Raw genomic sequence first — 13711 nt, forward strand, 5'->3', positions numbered from 1 at the left:
GGGCTCTAGAGTGCAGGCTCAGTAGTTGTGGCGCACAGGCTTAGTTGCTCCGCGGCATGTGGGATCTTCGCGGACCAGGGCTCGAACCCGTGTCCCCAGCATTGGCAGGCGGATTCTTAACCGCTGCGCCACCAGGGAAGCCCTGGATCACGTACTCTTAAAAAAAAAAGGGGGGGGGTTTAGTTTATGAAGGCACTCTGTAGTTAATTCATAGACTGAGCCACCAACATATCAATATCAAGTGTTGCCCTACGTGAGGATCACCAAATGATAAATGAGCTGCCTGAACCCTCAACTACCTGCCCAGCCCCGGCACCTTAAGAAAGCGTGGCTTTTCTGACGAAGATTGAAAACAGCTTAGGGTCCTGAGGGCGAGATTGTCCAGTGCAGGCTTGGTTTTTCTCGGAGGTTCTGGGAAGAGGCGTGTCCGCGCCTCGGTGTAAAACACATACCCGTGGTTTTATGAACAAAGTGGGCATCGTGGATCACATCCTGACGCCCTCCTGCTGGTGACAGCTGCTGGGTGTGCTTGTCTTGCTTCAGCCTGTGCGGCGAGCAGGGCACCCGGCGGCCAGGCGAGGGTGGTGGCTGGCTGACTTCACGAGGCGGTGGCATCTGGTTTCACGGGGCATGGGCACCGCGTATCTTGTCATCGTTTAGAAGCTGGGACTGGGCGAGCGCGATGCCTTAGGAGACAAGGACCCAGATCACTGTCTCTTCCCAGCCACGTTTCTTTCCCAGACAGCTAAGAGCCAGCGCTGCCCTCCCAGAGTTGTGTCGGCTGGAAACAAAGCAGGGTAACAGGAAGCCCCACCGGGTGCACACACGTTCTCCTTTGAGATGTCCAGGTGGTATCCTGGTGTCTGACCGGGAGTCAGCGGAACCGGGGCACCAGCAGGGGCAGCCTGGCCGTGCCTCCCGGGCACTTTGTTCTTCCCTCTTTGTTTGGCCAAGGAAGTGCTGCTTGCAGGACAGTGTGGGAGGATGTGGTAACCTCTTCTTCTGTGTCTGTCTCTCTGTGTACTTGTCGCCTGCACTTTCTTCCCCGGTGTCGGCCCCTCCCTGGAGATCCTGATGGGCAGGTGTGGGATGGATCTCGGCGCTGGTATTTCGCTGAGGGCCACGGGCTATTTTGCTGGGTGGCCGCAGTGCTCATAGCACTGGCTTAAGCCAGTGTGCTTGGAAAAGGTTAAGCCCCGAAACTGGGTCACTCGAGGCCTTTTCCTGATGAACGCAGGCGTCGGTAAGCCCCTTGCTGTGGGAGACGTGCTGAAGTGGGGGACGCTTCTCACCCGGTGCTGGGTTAAGGCTGTTGCCGTCCGACGCTGTAAAATGCTCACTGAAAGCTCTGTGTGCACAGCAACGGGATACCATCCACTGTCCTCCGTTCATAGGGAAGTTGTTACTGTACGTTCAGCTCCTAAAACGTACATGGAATTTCAAACACCGTAGGGAAAATGTCTCTTAACTGTCAGGCCGTGAATTACATTGTATAGCTTGTAATGACTCTTTTGGTCTTCCTTCCAAATGTATATGGTAATATTAGTCTTGTTTACAGTGAACTTCGCCTGCCACTTCATCGTTCGTGTCACTCTTGAGCCGTCCACTGCTGCGAGCAGTTTTTATGCCAGAGCCGCATTATGCATAGGGTTGACGTATGTTTCCTGCCTCTTTGCCGGAGGCCTTAAACCCTTCCGTGCCTCTGCTTACGTCCGCTAAGCTTGCCTTCGGGAGGAGGTTAACACCCAAGGATGGAGGTTCACTGCAGGAGGCCGTAAGGGACGGCCACATGGGGTGGCGTGGCGACACACCTGTAGAAAGGAGGTGTCTGGTCTAGTGACGGCACCCACGCCTGCTAGGAGCAGGTTTCTTGCCACGTACGTGGGTTTCTGGACGTCACTGAGTTGCAGTGAGTTCTACACCAAGCCAGTGTCGTGCCGGGCTCCCCTCTGCTGCTGGCTCCTTGGAGCTGTCCTAGGGCAGGTGGCTCTGTGCGTGGCCCCAACGTTGGTGAGCGCAGGTGCTCCTGAAGCAGCGAGAGGAGAGGGAGGGATAGGACGTCAGCAGGTCGTGCCCCTCCTGCTTTTCCCTCCTCCCCTTTCCTCTCCTTTCTCCCCCCTCCCCCCCTCCCCCGCAAGAGCTCTTTCTGGGGCAGAAACTGTGTGTTCCCACAGAGGGTGTCTGTCTTACTGGGGATGCTGGCGGGTGTTGCTTTTGGAGGGTGGTCTGAGATTGATTGTTCAAATTTCAGGGGAAAAGTGTCTGTTTTGAGCATTTGCGGGATTTGTTCCTGTTTGTTCCTGTGCTTTTTTTCTTCTTACAACACAGTAGACCCAGAGGTTTATCCCGGACTAGACGCCGACTTGTTTGGGCTGTTTGCCGTTCTTGTTTTTATGAAATAAAATCAGGGGGAAGAAAAGCCACATAGAGCAGAGTTGTTTTATTTGGGGAAAGGTTGCTTCTCTTCAGATGTAGATTTAGTGTGTGTCTTAACCAACTTAATCAGTGGAATCTCTAGGTGAGATGTTTCATATTCTGAGCCAAGTAGAGAGTGGTAAACAGTTATGATTTTCTTTTTCATTAGCAGGCATGCGAGTGACGTTGATATAATTTAGTTTGGAAACGCTGGTGGTTTCTGATATATTAAGGCAGGCAGAGAACGTTTCACGTCCTTTTGTTTCTATACCCTGACGTGTAAGACTCTGTTGCTCTGTTGCTAATGCCTAGGGCTTCTCGTACTTAGTTATGTTAATGGTTGCTCTGTTGCTAATGCTTAGGGCTTCTCGTGCTTAGTTATGTTAATGGTTTTGCACATTTGAGTGTCTGGGGTGTCTTTACCGAAAAGTCCATTCTGTTTAAATGTAACCAAGAAGCTGCATCGGTACCTTTCTGAAAACTGGGGACATGCACCGTGACCTCGGGTGGTTTGGACACAGCGTTTTTAGTACTGGTAGTGCTGGGTGAGACAGTCCCCTTCACCCCCCTTTGCAAAAGTTAACGGAAGAATAGCCAGGCCGTTTGGGTCTGCTCCAGTTCTTCCTGCGCTCATTGTGTGACATTTCTACGTCGTCTTTCCTGCTAATGCACCCGGGGAACGCCAGAGGCCGAGACAGGCGTGCACTTGCCCTTGCTGGGAGACAGATAAGGGGTACCCCGGCCTCATGGGGCGGAACCCTGATGCTTTTATCCCGTGTGAATGCTGCTACACGGCCCTGGCATTGGCTTAAAATGCAGCTTTGATGTCTTGTATCAGTTTCAGCTATTTAGGTCAGTTGGGAATTTTCCTCTTTACCTCTTTCGCCTCGTGTATAAAGGCAGGAGCTCCTGGACTCTTATTCCGTTTTATCAAGTGTGATGTCACCACCCACAGCATCGTGTTGTCAGATCAGTGCCCGGGAAAAGGACTCGGGCATTCGCAGAGTGGTCTGACCTCTGTTTTTATTCGTTCCCGTAATGTACGTTGGAAGCGCTCCAGCCAGGCGGCTAAAGTCATACCCATAGGTCCTGCCCTCGGGGCGCTGGCAGCTGACGGGGCTGATGTGCATGGACAGGAAAAGCTCTAGCCAGTGGTGGCTCTGGCAGAAGGAGGGAGGGCTGGAGCAGAGCTCAGCAGTCAGGCTGTCCTTTGAAGGCTGAGCCATGTTTGAGACGCAGACGTGGACCTGAGTCAGTGATGCCGGGACCTCCTAAAGAGGCTGGCAGAGCGGATGGGGGAAGGGAGGAAGGGTAGCTCGGGGCTAGAGCGGCGAGTCTCAGACCTGAGCTCGCCTCTGAATGACCTTGAGGGCTTGTGCAAACACAGCCGTCCTGGCGATGCCAGTGCCACCTGGCCCGGGCTTCGCTTCGTGGCAGTTGGAAGCAGCTGAGGGTGGTGGGGTGAGGGAAGGAGCTGCCAGAGCTGAGTTGCAGGGAGACTGGTGTGGTGGAAGGTAGAGACAGCTCGGGAGAGGGAGAGGCCGGTCAGCATCTGTCCTCTAGAGGCTTGACCGGCGCAGGAAGGAAGCAGCAGCTCAGGGCTGGCTTCATTTTGTGTCTGTAGGGTGGTGCTTTTTATGTGTGTGTTTCACTTTTAAAGAATAAAAAGGCTGTTTGCAGTTGTCGCCCTCCTCCAGCCCAGTATCTCGAGGGCCTGTACCCGCTGTGGGCCTGTCCCTCGGGGCCTCTGCACACCCTCCCTCCCTAAGCTTCTGGGGGCTCCTTGCCCGGAACTCACCCCCGTCACCCGCAGGACTCACTGGCACGCATTTGAGGAACTTTCCAGCCTGCCCTTTATCTGGAAGGCCCCTTCCCACTGCCGCTCCCCTTGACGCTTGCTTCTAAGATGCCCCAAGCATCACTGTTGGTTTTATTTTCCCCGAGGACTCTTCCCATGGCCAGTGTCGCCTGCAGCCAACACCCCCTGTGGTGCCCCCCTCACAGTGTCCCGCCAGGCCCTTCCCTTCCCGTTGGCTTCCCAGCCTGCAGGCCTGGTACTGTCAGCCCCCCCACGCTCGTGGGGACCACATGCGGACTGCGTTTATTTTCTGAGGCAGCGCCTGTTGGCTGCACTTGGAAAGGTTAGGAAAATAACGCGGCGTTCACGTGATTTTTTTTTTTTTTTGAGGGACTTCTGCTCTTTCTCTGAATGAGAAACATTTCATTGAAGCCCTTCTTTTAATAATTCCTTTTTAAAAATGAATTTTCTGTATCTAGATCCATTCTTAACTTTCATTGGTATCCTAGCATTTTTTATATTTGTGATCTAAACCCCTTCCCTTCAAAAAAAAAAAAAGACCACCTAGCATAAAAAATTATTTTTAGAAATTGAAGTAAATTTAGATTAATTTTGGTGTGCACCTTGTGGGAAAGGTTTCAGAGAACCCTCATTAGGGCAAATGATTTGGAAGCCAGAAAACCCGGTGTTAATAGTCAGCAGCATTGCTTTTCAGTATTTATGTGGAAGGAATATGATGCCATATTAAAAATGACATTTTGGAAGAGTGACAGTGGCCTGGAGGAATGCTCACCAAACCAGGCGGGCTGCAAAGAGAAAGGGCCCCGCCAAGTCTGCACGATGCTCTCAGCTGTCTGAAACGGGGAAAGAAATGCAGAGATGTTACCCACCGTTCATCTTCAGATTACGGGTCATCCTCCTTCATTGTCTTAATCGCATTTCAATTTTTAAATGTTCCATGTTTTCTACAATATGCCTATTCTTTAAGAGTTCCGAGCAGCAGTAGCCATTTGAATGAAAAGGATTTGTTCCCTTTACACTGGGGTCAGCACCCGCACCCCGGCAGGTCACGGCTGCTTCCTCCCTGCCATCGCTGACCACACTGCCTTGCACAGAAGCATGGCCTTGGATGTCTCTGGGCTGAGCCGTGTTGTCCTTCCTCCCGGAAGGGGCGTCCTTGCTGGTCTCCCCAGCCGAGCTGGCTTGTGTCTGACTGCGTGGCCTGTGGAGGGGGCGTTCCTTTCACAGCTCTCCCTTCTGTTCCTGTTTGATGTCTGTGGGGGGCTGGTCCAGCTGTAGCAGACATAGCAGACGTCCCGCCCGCCAGGACAGGAAGGTTTGGGTGTGGTTCGCTGCATACCTGCTTTGTGTGCGTTTCCTTCCGACACGCGTGGCCCCCTGAGGGGGCAGGGCGGTTAACCCCTAACCAGGTACCACCAGGTACCACGTGGTCCGAGTTCTCCGAGGCCCTCACATCGGGGCACCTTGCCCGCCTGTTTTGGCACAGCCTGTGGACTGTGCACCCCTCGCGGCCCCAGACTTCCAGGGACCCGGGTGGTTTAAAGCCACCTGGAGTGCGTATCTTGCGTGGGAAGAAACACCATCGTCTGTTGAAACGAGCGCCTTAAATCAACCCCTGCCATTTCTGTTCCATCTGGGAACGCTAGGTGGCGCCAGAGCGTTCGGTCCCCAGAGCTTTCCTGCCCAGCGTGGTCACGGGCTTGTGATGGAGAGACCAGCCCTCAGCCACATGTCCTCCTCCTTTCATCAGCAGAATCCAGTTTTAGACATCAGAGGAGCTGACAGACAGAAACTGCCTAAACCTTCCTCGATTCCCAGATACGTTCGCTGTGCTCTAGGAAAGTCTGAGGACCTGACGAGAGCCACATACGTAGGAAAATTTCAGTCTCTCCAGGAGCCATGATTCCTCACTTAGAGCTTCTAGGTACCACCCTTTTCACTGTGTTTTCCTTTTTTTTTTTTTAAAGCTCCAATTAGTACCCTAACTGTTGACTATGTCTTCTCGAAGTAGAGGCATATATCTGTGTACAGACATACCTTGCTGTGTGTGCTTCACAGATACTGCGTGTTTTTTGTTTGTTTTTACAAATGGAAGGTTGTAGCAACCCTGTGACAAGCAAGTCTGTTGGCAGCATTTTTGCAACAGCACTGGCTCACTTTGTGTCTCACATTTTGGTAATCCTCACACTATTTCAGACTTTTCCACTATCATATTTGTTACGGTGATCAGTGATCTTTGATGTTACTCATATTATTACTAGGGCTCAGATAATAGTGTTTTTCAGCAATAAAGTCTTTTAAAATTAAGGTATGTACATTGTGTTTTTGTAGGCATGATGCTATTGCACACTTGGTGGACTATAGTATAGTGTAAACATAGCTTTTATATGCCCTGGGAAACCAAAAAGTTCACGTGACTAGCTTTATTACAGTATTCACTTTATTGTGGTGGTCTGGAACCCAACCCGAAACATCTCCAAGGTCTGCCTGTATTATCCTTTAAAACAAGAGGAGAAACATTTCCTCTTCTCAAAGAGCACGACTGCCCCAGTAAGCCAGCTGGTTCCCCACTCGTTCCTGTTACAGAGGCGAAATATGTTACCACAAAGTGTAAGGCATTTTCTCTTCCAAGCCTCTTTATCCTTTGCCTGTAGTTTGTCTAGTTTGTTTCCTTCATTAATTATCTGTAAAGGAAGATGACAGACGTTACGGATATTATAGCACAGGAAAAGCCATCTGAAAATGAAATTCACGTGGCCAGAACCTTCCTTACGAGGATTTTGAGAAACTTTATGAGGTACGGTTTTGGTTTTACACTCCCTTTACTTCTGTGGTGTGATGAATTCGTCTGTTTTATGCTTTAGCTCGTGGGAAACTATCAAAAAGTCAACACATTCCACATTTGGCCACCCGTGTATTTTTCCTCATTTCCGAGTCATCAGAAGGTTTATGTTATAAATGCTTTCTGGGTTTTCTTTAATATTCGTTGTTGCATAATATTCTTTAATGTTTTTGCCTGTTGGAAGAATGTTTGATCCCCATCAGGTACTTAGAGGCTCAGTTGAACCCTTTGTCCGATCTCGATTGGGCTGTAAAGTGTCCCTGGTGAGGCTAGATCCGTCTTAAATTGCAGGAGGGGGCTTCCCTGGTGGCACAGCGGTTGAGAGTCTGCCTGCCGATGCAGGGGACACGGGTTCGTGCCCCGGTCCGGGAGGATCCCACACGCCGCGGAGCGGCTGGGCCCGTGAGCCATGGCCGCTGAGCCTGCGCGTCCGGAGCCTGTGTTCTGCAACGGGAGAGGCCATAGCAGTGAGAGGCCCGCGTACCGCAAAAAAAAAAAAAAAAAAAAAAAAACCAGGGGGGGGTTTGTTTTTTAAAAAAAAAATTTATAACAGTTGAGAAATTAGAAGCCCCCTCTTTTTTTTGTTTTGTTCATCTTCAGCCCGCTAAGACCAGATTTGTCTTGCAAAGTGGCATCATTATAAACACATCAGCCTCCTCTGGACGTCTGCACCCGTTCCTGCCAGCCCATCCAGGCTCCATTACTTCTGAGGCTGTCTGGGGTAATTAAGTGACATTAGGACGCATCCCCCGCTGTAATGCAGTGTTCAAAGCCCTGGGCTCCTGTGACCTGGGAGTCACAACTGCACCAAGGCCTTGTCTGCCTAATGCACTGCGCTGTGATTGTGGCTAATTACTCCAAAGACAGGCCTCATTAGTGGCGGGTTTGTGCTGGAAGGTCGGGGAGCAGGCTGCCACTCTCACCTCCCGCAGCCCACCAGGTCACAGCCTGGTCTCCCCTCTTCCCCTGCAGGTCCGGCTTGCTTTGTTCTGCTGTTGGGTGAGATTAGAATAAGGCAAGGGCATTCCCAAAACAGGGTATACAAGGTCATAGACTGAGCTCCAGGGCCCTCAAGAACTTTCTGACTGCCTTATTCAGCTGAGGCCCAGAGCGGGTTACTGACTTACCCAAGGTCACACGACACAGGTGAAATGTGCCACCTTTCTTAACCCGCCTGGCTTAGAGGTGAGGATGGACTAAATGAAAGTATGCATAGCCATGACCCATCTGGATCCATAGGAGTGGGAAGAAGAGCTCAAGAATGCCCAGGAGAAGGGCTTCCCTGGTGGCGCATTGGTTAAGAATATGCCTGCCAATGCAGGAGACATGGGTTTGAGCCCTGGTAAGGGAAGATCCCATATGCTACAGAGCAACTAAGCCTGTGTACCACAACTACTGAGCGAGTGTGCCACAACTACTGAAGCCTGCGCGCCTAGAGCCCATGCTCCACAACAAGGGAAGCCACCGCAATGAGAAGCCTATGCACCGCAACGAAGAGTAGCCCTTGCTCGCTGCAACTAAAGAAAGTCTGAGTGCAGCAACAAAGACCCAACACAGTCGAAATAAATAAATAAATAAATATTTAAAAATCCACAAACAATAAATGCTGGAGAGGGTGTGGAGAAAAGGGAACACTTTTGCACTGTTGGTGGGAATGTAAATTGATACAGCCACTATGGAAAACAGTGTGGAGGTTCCTTAAAAAACAAAAAATAGAACTACCATATGACCCAGCACTCCCACTATTGCACATATACCCTGAGAAAACCATAATTCAAAAGGACGCGGGTATGCCAATGTTCACTGCAGCATTATTTCCAATAGCCAGGATGTGGAAACAACTTAAATATCCAATGATAGATGAATGGATAAAGAAGATGTGGTACATATATACAATGGAGTATTACTCAGTCATAAAAAGGAACAAACAAAATTGGGTCATTTGTAGAGATGTGGATGGACCTAGAGTCTGTCATACAGAGTGAAGTAAGCCAGAAAGAGGAAAAAAAATATCGTATATTAACACATATGTGTGGAATCTAGAAAAATGGTACAGATGAACCTATTTGCAGGGCAGGAATAAAGACGTAGATGTAGAGAACAGACATGTGGACACAGAGGGGGAAGAGGAGAGTGGGACGAATTGGGAGATTAGGTTTGACATAAATACACTATCACGTGTAAAACAGATAGCTAGTGGGAACCTGCTGTATAGCACAGCTTGGTGCTCTGTGATGACCTATATGGGTAGGATGTGGGGGGAGGGAGGGAGGTCCCTGAGGGACGGGATATAGGTATATATATAGCTGATTCACTTCATTGTAGAGCAGAAACTAACACAACATTGTAAAGCAGTTTTACTCCAAAAAAAAAAAAAAAAAAAAAAATGCAGGAGGAGGAGGGGCGAGCATGGGCGGTGTGCTCTTGCAGCAGCTTTCCCCTGGAGGCCCTGTGATGTTCCTACGGCAGCTGCAGGGATGTCCAGCTGGACATGCTTTTTCACACCTGGGCAGGTGTGGTCAAAAACCTAATAAGCCACCCACGGATGGTGGGGACGGTGGAGGGGGGCAGGGAAGGCTCCTGCCACGTTCAGAAGCCCTGGCAGGAATGGACTGGAGCCTGTTGGTCTTAGGGCGTGGTGATTCCCATGATAGGAGCCCTTAGATGACTTCGGACGCTTTTGGAGGCTCAGAGGAATACGTGTCCACCAGTCCCCGTTAACTGCAGGATAGCTGTGTTCACTTAGTTAAGTGAGTGAATAAATAAATGCAGTCAAAACTCTGCAGGACCCAGCTGAAGCTTTTCTGCAGCCCAGTGCCTACTCCTCAAACAGGCCAAGGGCCTGTGCAAAGTTGCACTGACACCGGCCAGGCAGAAGATCCTGCTGTGTCTTGGGGATGGGGCAGCGGGGGTCGTGGGCAAGATTCATGTACTTACTTAGAATAAATTTGGAAGCCTAAGGGCTGGTTCACATTCTGGAGCCTGTGATTCTCATCCGGGGATGTTCTCCGGTAACGAACCTATACAAAGAGCGTTGGTGCCCAGATGCAATGGGAAGCACCTGACAGCGATGCAGTAAATCACACAGGAATCGTTTCTGCCTCTCGCTCCTTTCTTGGCCTGAAGTTGTCCTTGGTGTGAAGTCCCTGAGTCATCTGCATCCTTTTTCAGGAGGAATGAGCTGAGCTGGAGGCCGCACTCCTGGCACGTCACCAAGTTCTCCGACAGCCACCCCGAGACATCAGCATCTCCCTTGCCCTCTACCAGCTCCTGCCCCTTGTGGTCAGGCCAGCACCACGCCAGGTAGGCACGCCTTCCCCGCTGGGATCGGAAGCTGGTTTCACTTTCTGCCACACTCATGACTTCCCTACCTTGTCGTAACTGTGCATTTCTCACTTTATTTTAGTTTTTGTTGAGGTACAGTTCATTTACGATATTATTCATTTCCGGTGTACAACATAGTGATGCAAAATTTCTGTAGCTTATATTCCATTTAAAGGTATCATAAAGTATGGGCTCCGTTCTCTGTGCTGTACAATATATCCTTGTAGCTTATTTATTTTATAGTTTGTACCTCTTCCTCCCCTATGCCTGTCTTGCCCCTTCTCCCTTCCCTCTCCCCACTGGGAACCACTAATTTGTTTTCTACGTCTGTGAGTCTGTTTCTGTTCTGTTATATTCATTTGTTTATTTTTTTTAGGTTCCATATATAACTGATAGCATACAGTATTTGTCTTTCTCTGTCTGACTTAGTTCATTAAGCGTAATACCCCTCTAGGCCCATCCATGTTGATGCAAATGGCAAAATTTCATTCTTTTTTATGGCTGAGCAGTATTCCATTGTGTGTGTGTGTATATATATATAATATATACCAATCTTCTCCTTGTAAATAATGCTGCTATGAACATTGGGGTGCACGTATCTTTTCAAATCAGTGTTCTCATTTTCTTTGGGTATATACCCAGGAGTGGAATTGCTAGATCATAGGGTAGTCCTATTTTTAGTTTTTTTGAGGAACCTCCATACTGTTTTCCACAGTGGCTGCACCAGTTTACATTCCCACCAATAGTGAACAAGTGTTCCTTTTTCTCTACGTCCTCACCAGCAGTTGTTATTTGTTGTCTTTTTGATGACGGCCATTCTGGCAGGTGTGAGATGATACCTCATTGTGGTTCTGGTTTGCATTTCTCTGATTAGTGATGTTGAGCACTTTCCATGTGCCATCTATATGTCTCCTTTGGAAAAAATGTCTGTTCAGGTCTTCTGCACATTTTAAAATCAGGTTTGTTTTTTTAGATATTAAGTTGGATGGGCTGTTTATATATTTTGCATATTAACCCCTCATTGGTCATATCATTTGCAAATATCTTCTCCCATTCAGTAGGTTGTCTTTTCATTTTGTCGATGGTTTCCTTTCCTCTGGAAAAAAAAAAAAAAGGCCTTTAATTTTCGGGACTTCCCTGGTGGCGCAGTGGTTAAGAATCCGCCTGCCGATGCAGGGGACACGGGTTCGAGCCCTGGTCCAGGAGGATCCCACATGCAGTGGAGCAACTAAGCCTGTGTGCCACCACTACTGAGCCTACTCAGCTCTAGAGCTCGCAAGCCACAACTGCTGAAGTCCACGTGCCTAGAGCCCGTGCTCCACAACAAGAGAAGCCACCACAATAAGAAGCCCGTGTACCACAGGGAAGAGTAGCCCCCGCTCACCGTAACTAGAGAGAGCCTGCCCGCAGCAACAAAGACCCAACACAGCCATAATTAATTTTTTTAAAAAGCCTTTAGGGCTCCCCTGGTGGCACAGTGGTTGAGAGTCCGCCTGCCGATGCAGGGGACACGGGTTCGTGCCCCGGTCCGGGAAGATCCCACATGCCGTGGAGCGGCTGGGCCCGTGAGCCATGGCCGCTGAGCCTGCGCGTCTGGAGCCTGTTCTCCGCAACGGGAGAGGCCACAGCAGTGAGAGGCCCGTGTACCGCAAAAAAAAAAAAAAAAAAAAAAAAAAAAAAAGCCTTTACTTTTAATTAGGTCCCATTTGTGTATTTTTGCTTTTCTTTCCTGTGTCTTAGGAAACAGATCCAAAAAAATATTGCTACAGTTTATATCAGAGTGTGTTCTGCCTATGTTTTCCTCTAGGAGCTTTATGGTTTCTGGTCTTAAATTTAGGTCTTTAATCCATTTTGAGTTTATTTTTGTGTATGGTGTTAGGGAGTGTTCTAATTTCATTCTTTTACATGTAGCTGTCCAGTTTTCCCAGCACCACTTATTGAAGAGGTTGTCTTTTCTCCACTGTATATTCTTGCCTCCTTTGTCGTGGATTAATTGACTATAAGTGTGTGGGTTTACTTCTGGGCTCTCTATTCTGTTTCATTGTTGTATGTGTCTGTTTTTGTGCCAGTACCATATTGTTTGATTACTGTAGCTTTGTGGTATAGTCTGAAGTCAGGGATTGTGATACCTCCAGCTCTGTTCTTCTTTCTCAAGATTGTTTTGGCTCTTCAGGGTCTTTCATGTTTCCATGCAAATATTAAAATTATTTATTCTTCTGTGAAAAATGCCCTTGGTATTTTGATAGGGATTGCATTGAATCTGTTGATTGCCTTGGGTAGTATGGTCATTTTAACAGTATTCTTCCAGTCCATGAACATGGTATATATTTCCATCTGTGTATGTCATCTTCAGTTTCCTTCATCAGTGTCTTACAGTTTTCTGAGTACAGGTCTTTTACCTCCTTGGTTAGATTTATTCCTAGGTATTTAGTTCTTTTTGATGCAGTGGTAAATGGGATTGTTTCCTCAGTTTCTCTGTCAGATAGTTCATTGTTAGTATGCAACACGTTTCTTTGTATTGATTTTGTATCCTACAACTTGACCAAATTCACTGATGAGCTCTAATAGTGTTTTAGTGGCGTCTTTAGGATTTTCTATGTACAGGAAGTCCCCTACATACGAACGAGTTCTGTTCTGAGAGCACGTTTGTAAGTCCAGTTTGTTCGTTAAGTCCAACAAAGTTAGCCTGGTACCCAACTAACACAGTCGGCTATATAGTACCGTACAGTAAGAGTTTTATAATACTTTTCACACAAACAATGCATAAAAAACAAACACAAGGGCTTCCCTGGGGGCGCAGTGGTTGAGAGTCCGCCTGCCAATGCAGGGGACGCAGGTTCGTGCCCCGGTCCAGGAAGATCCCATATGCCGCAGAGCGGCTAGGCCCATGAGCCATGGCCACTGAGCCTGCGCGTCCGGAGCCTGTGCTCCGCAACGGGAGAGGCCACAACAGTGAGAAGCCCGTGTACCGGAAAAAAAAACAAAAACAAAAACACAAAATATAAAACAGTTTTAATCTTATAATACAGTACCTTGAAAAGTACAGTAGTCCAGTACAGTAGCTGGCATCCAGGGGCTGGCGTCGAGTGAACAGGCCCCAAGAGTTAGTGACTGGAGGACGGAGAGGAGGTGGGAGATGTAGAGCTGAAGGATCGTCAGCAATAGTAGACAGAGGGGGAGCTGCAATTTCACTCACACCTGACGTTGCTGGCACAGGTTCTGGTTCCTTGCTGGATTCAATTCTATCCACCCTCTTGGAAAAACGATCCAGCGATGTCTGGGTAGTAGCACTTTTTTTTTTTTTTTTTTTT

At 48.7% G+C, this 13711-nt stretch overlaps 1 protein-coding gene across 1 annotated transcript in view; it reads left to right on the forward strand.

Moving 5' to 3' along the window:
* Positions 1–13711, forward strand: part of SHROOM2 (shroom family member 2) — a 143422-nt gene that overhangs the window by 70855 nt on the left and 58856 nt on the right. Inside the window, exon 3 of the mRNA XM_007469192.1 lies at positions 10248–10379. Within this exon, the coding sequence (XP_007469254.1) occupies positions 10248–10379 (132 nt within the window). The remainder of the gene's footprint in view (positions 1–10247; positions 10380–13711) is intronic.

Source organism: Lipotes vexillifer, unplaced genomic scaffold (genome assembly GCF_000442215.2).
Source record: "Lipotes vexillifer unplaced genomic scaffold, Lipotes_vexillifer_v1.1 scaffold411, whole genome shotgun sequence".
NCBI classification, from domain to species: domain Eukaryota; kingdom Metazoa; phylum Chordata; class Mammalia; order Artiodactyla; family Lipotidae; genus Lipotes; species Lipotes vexillifer.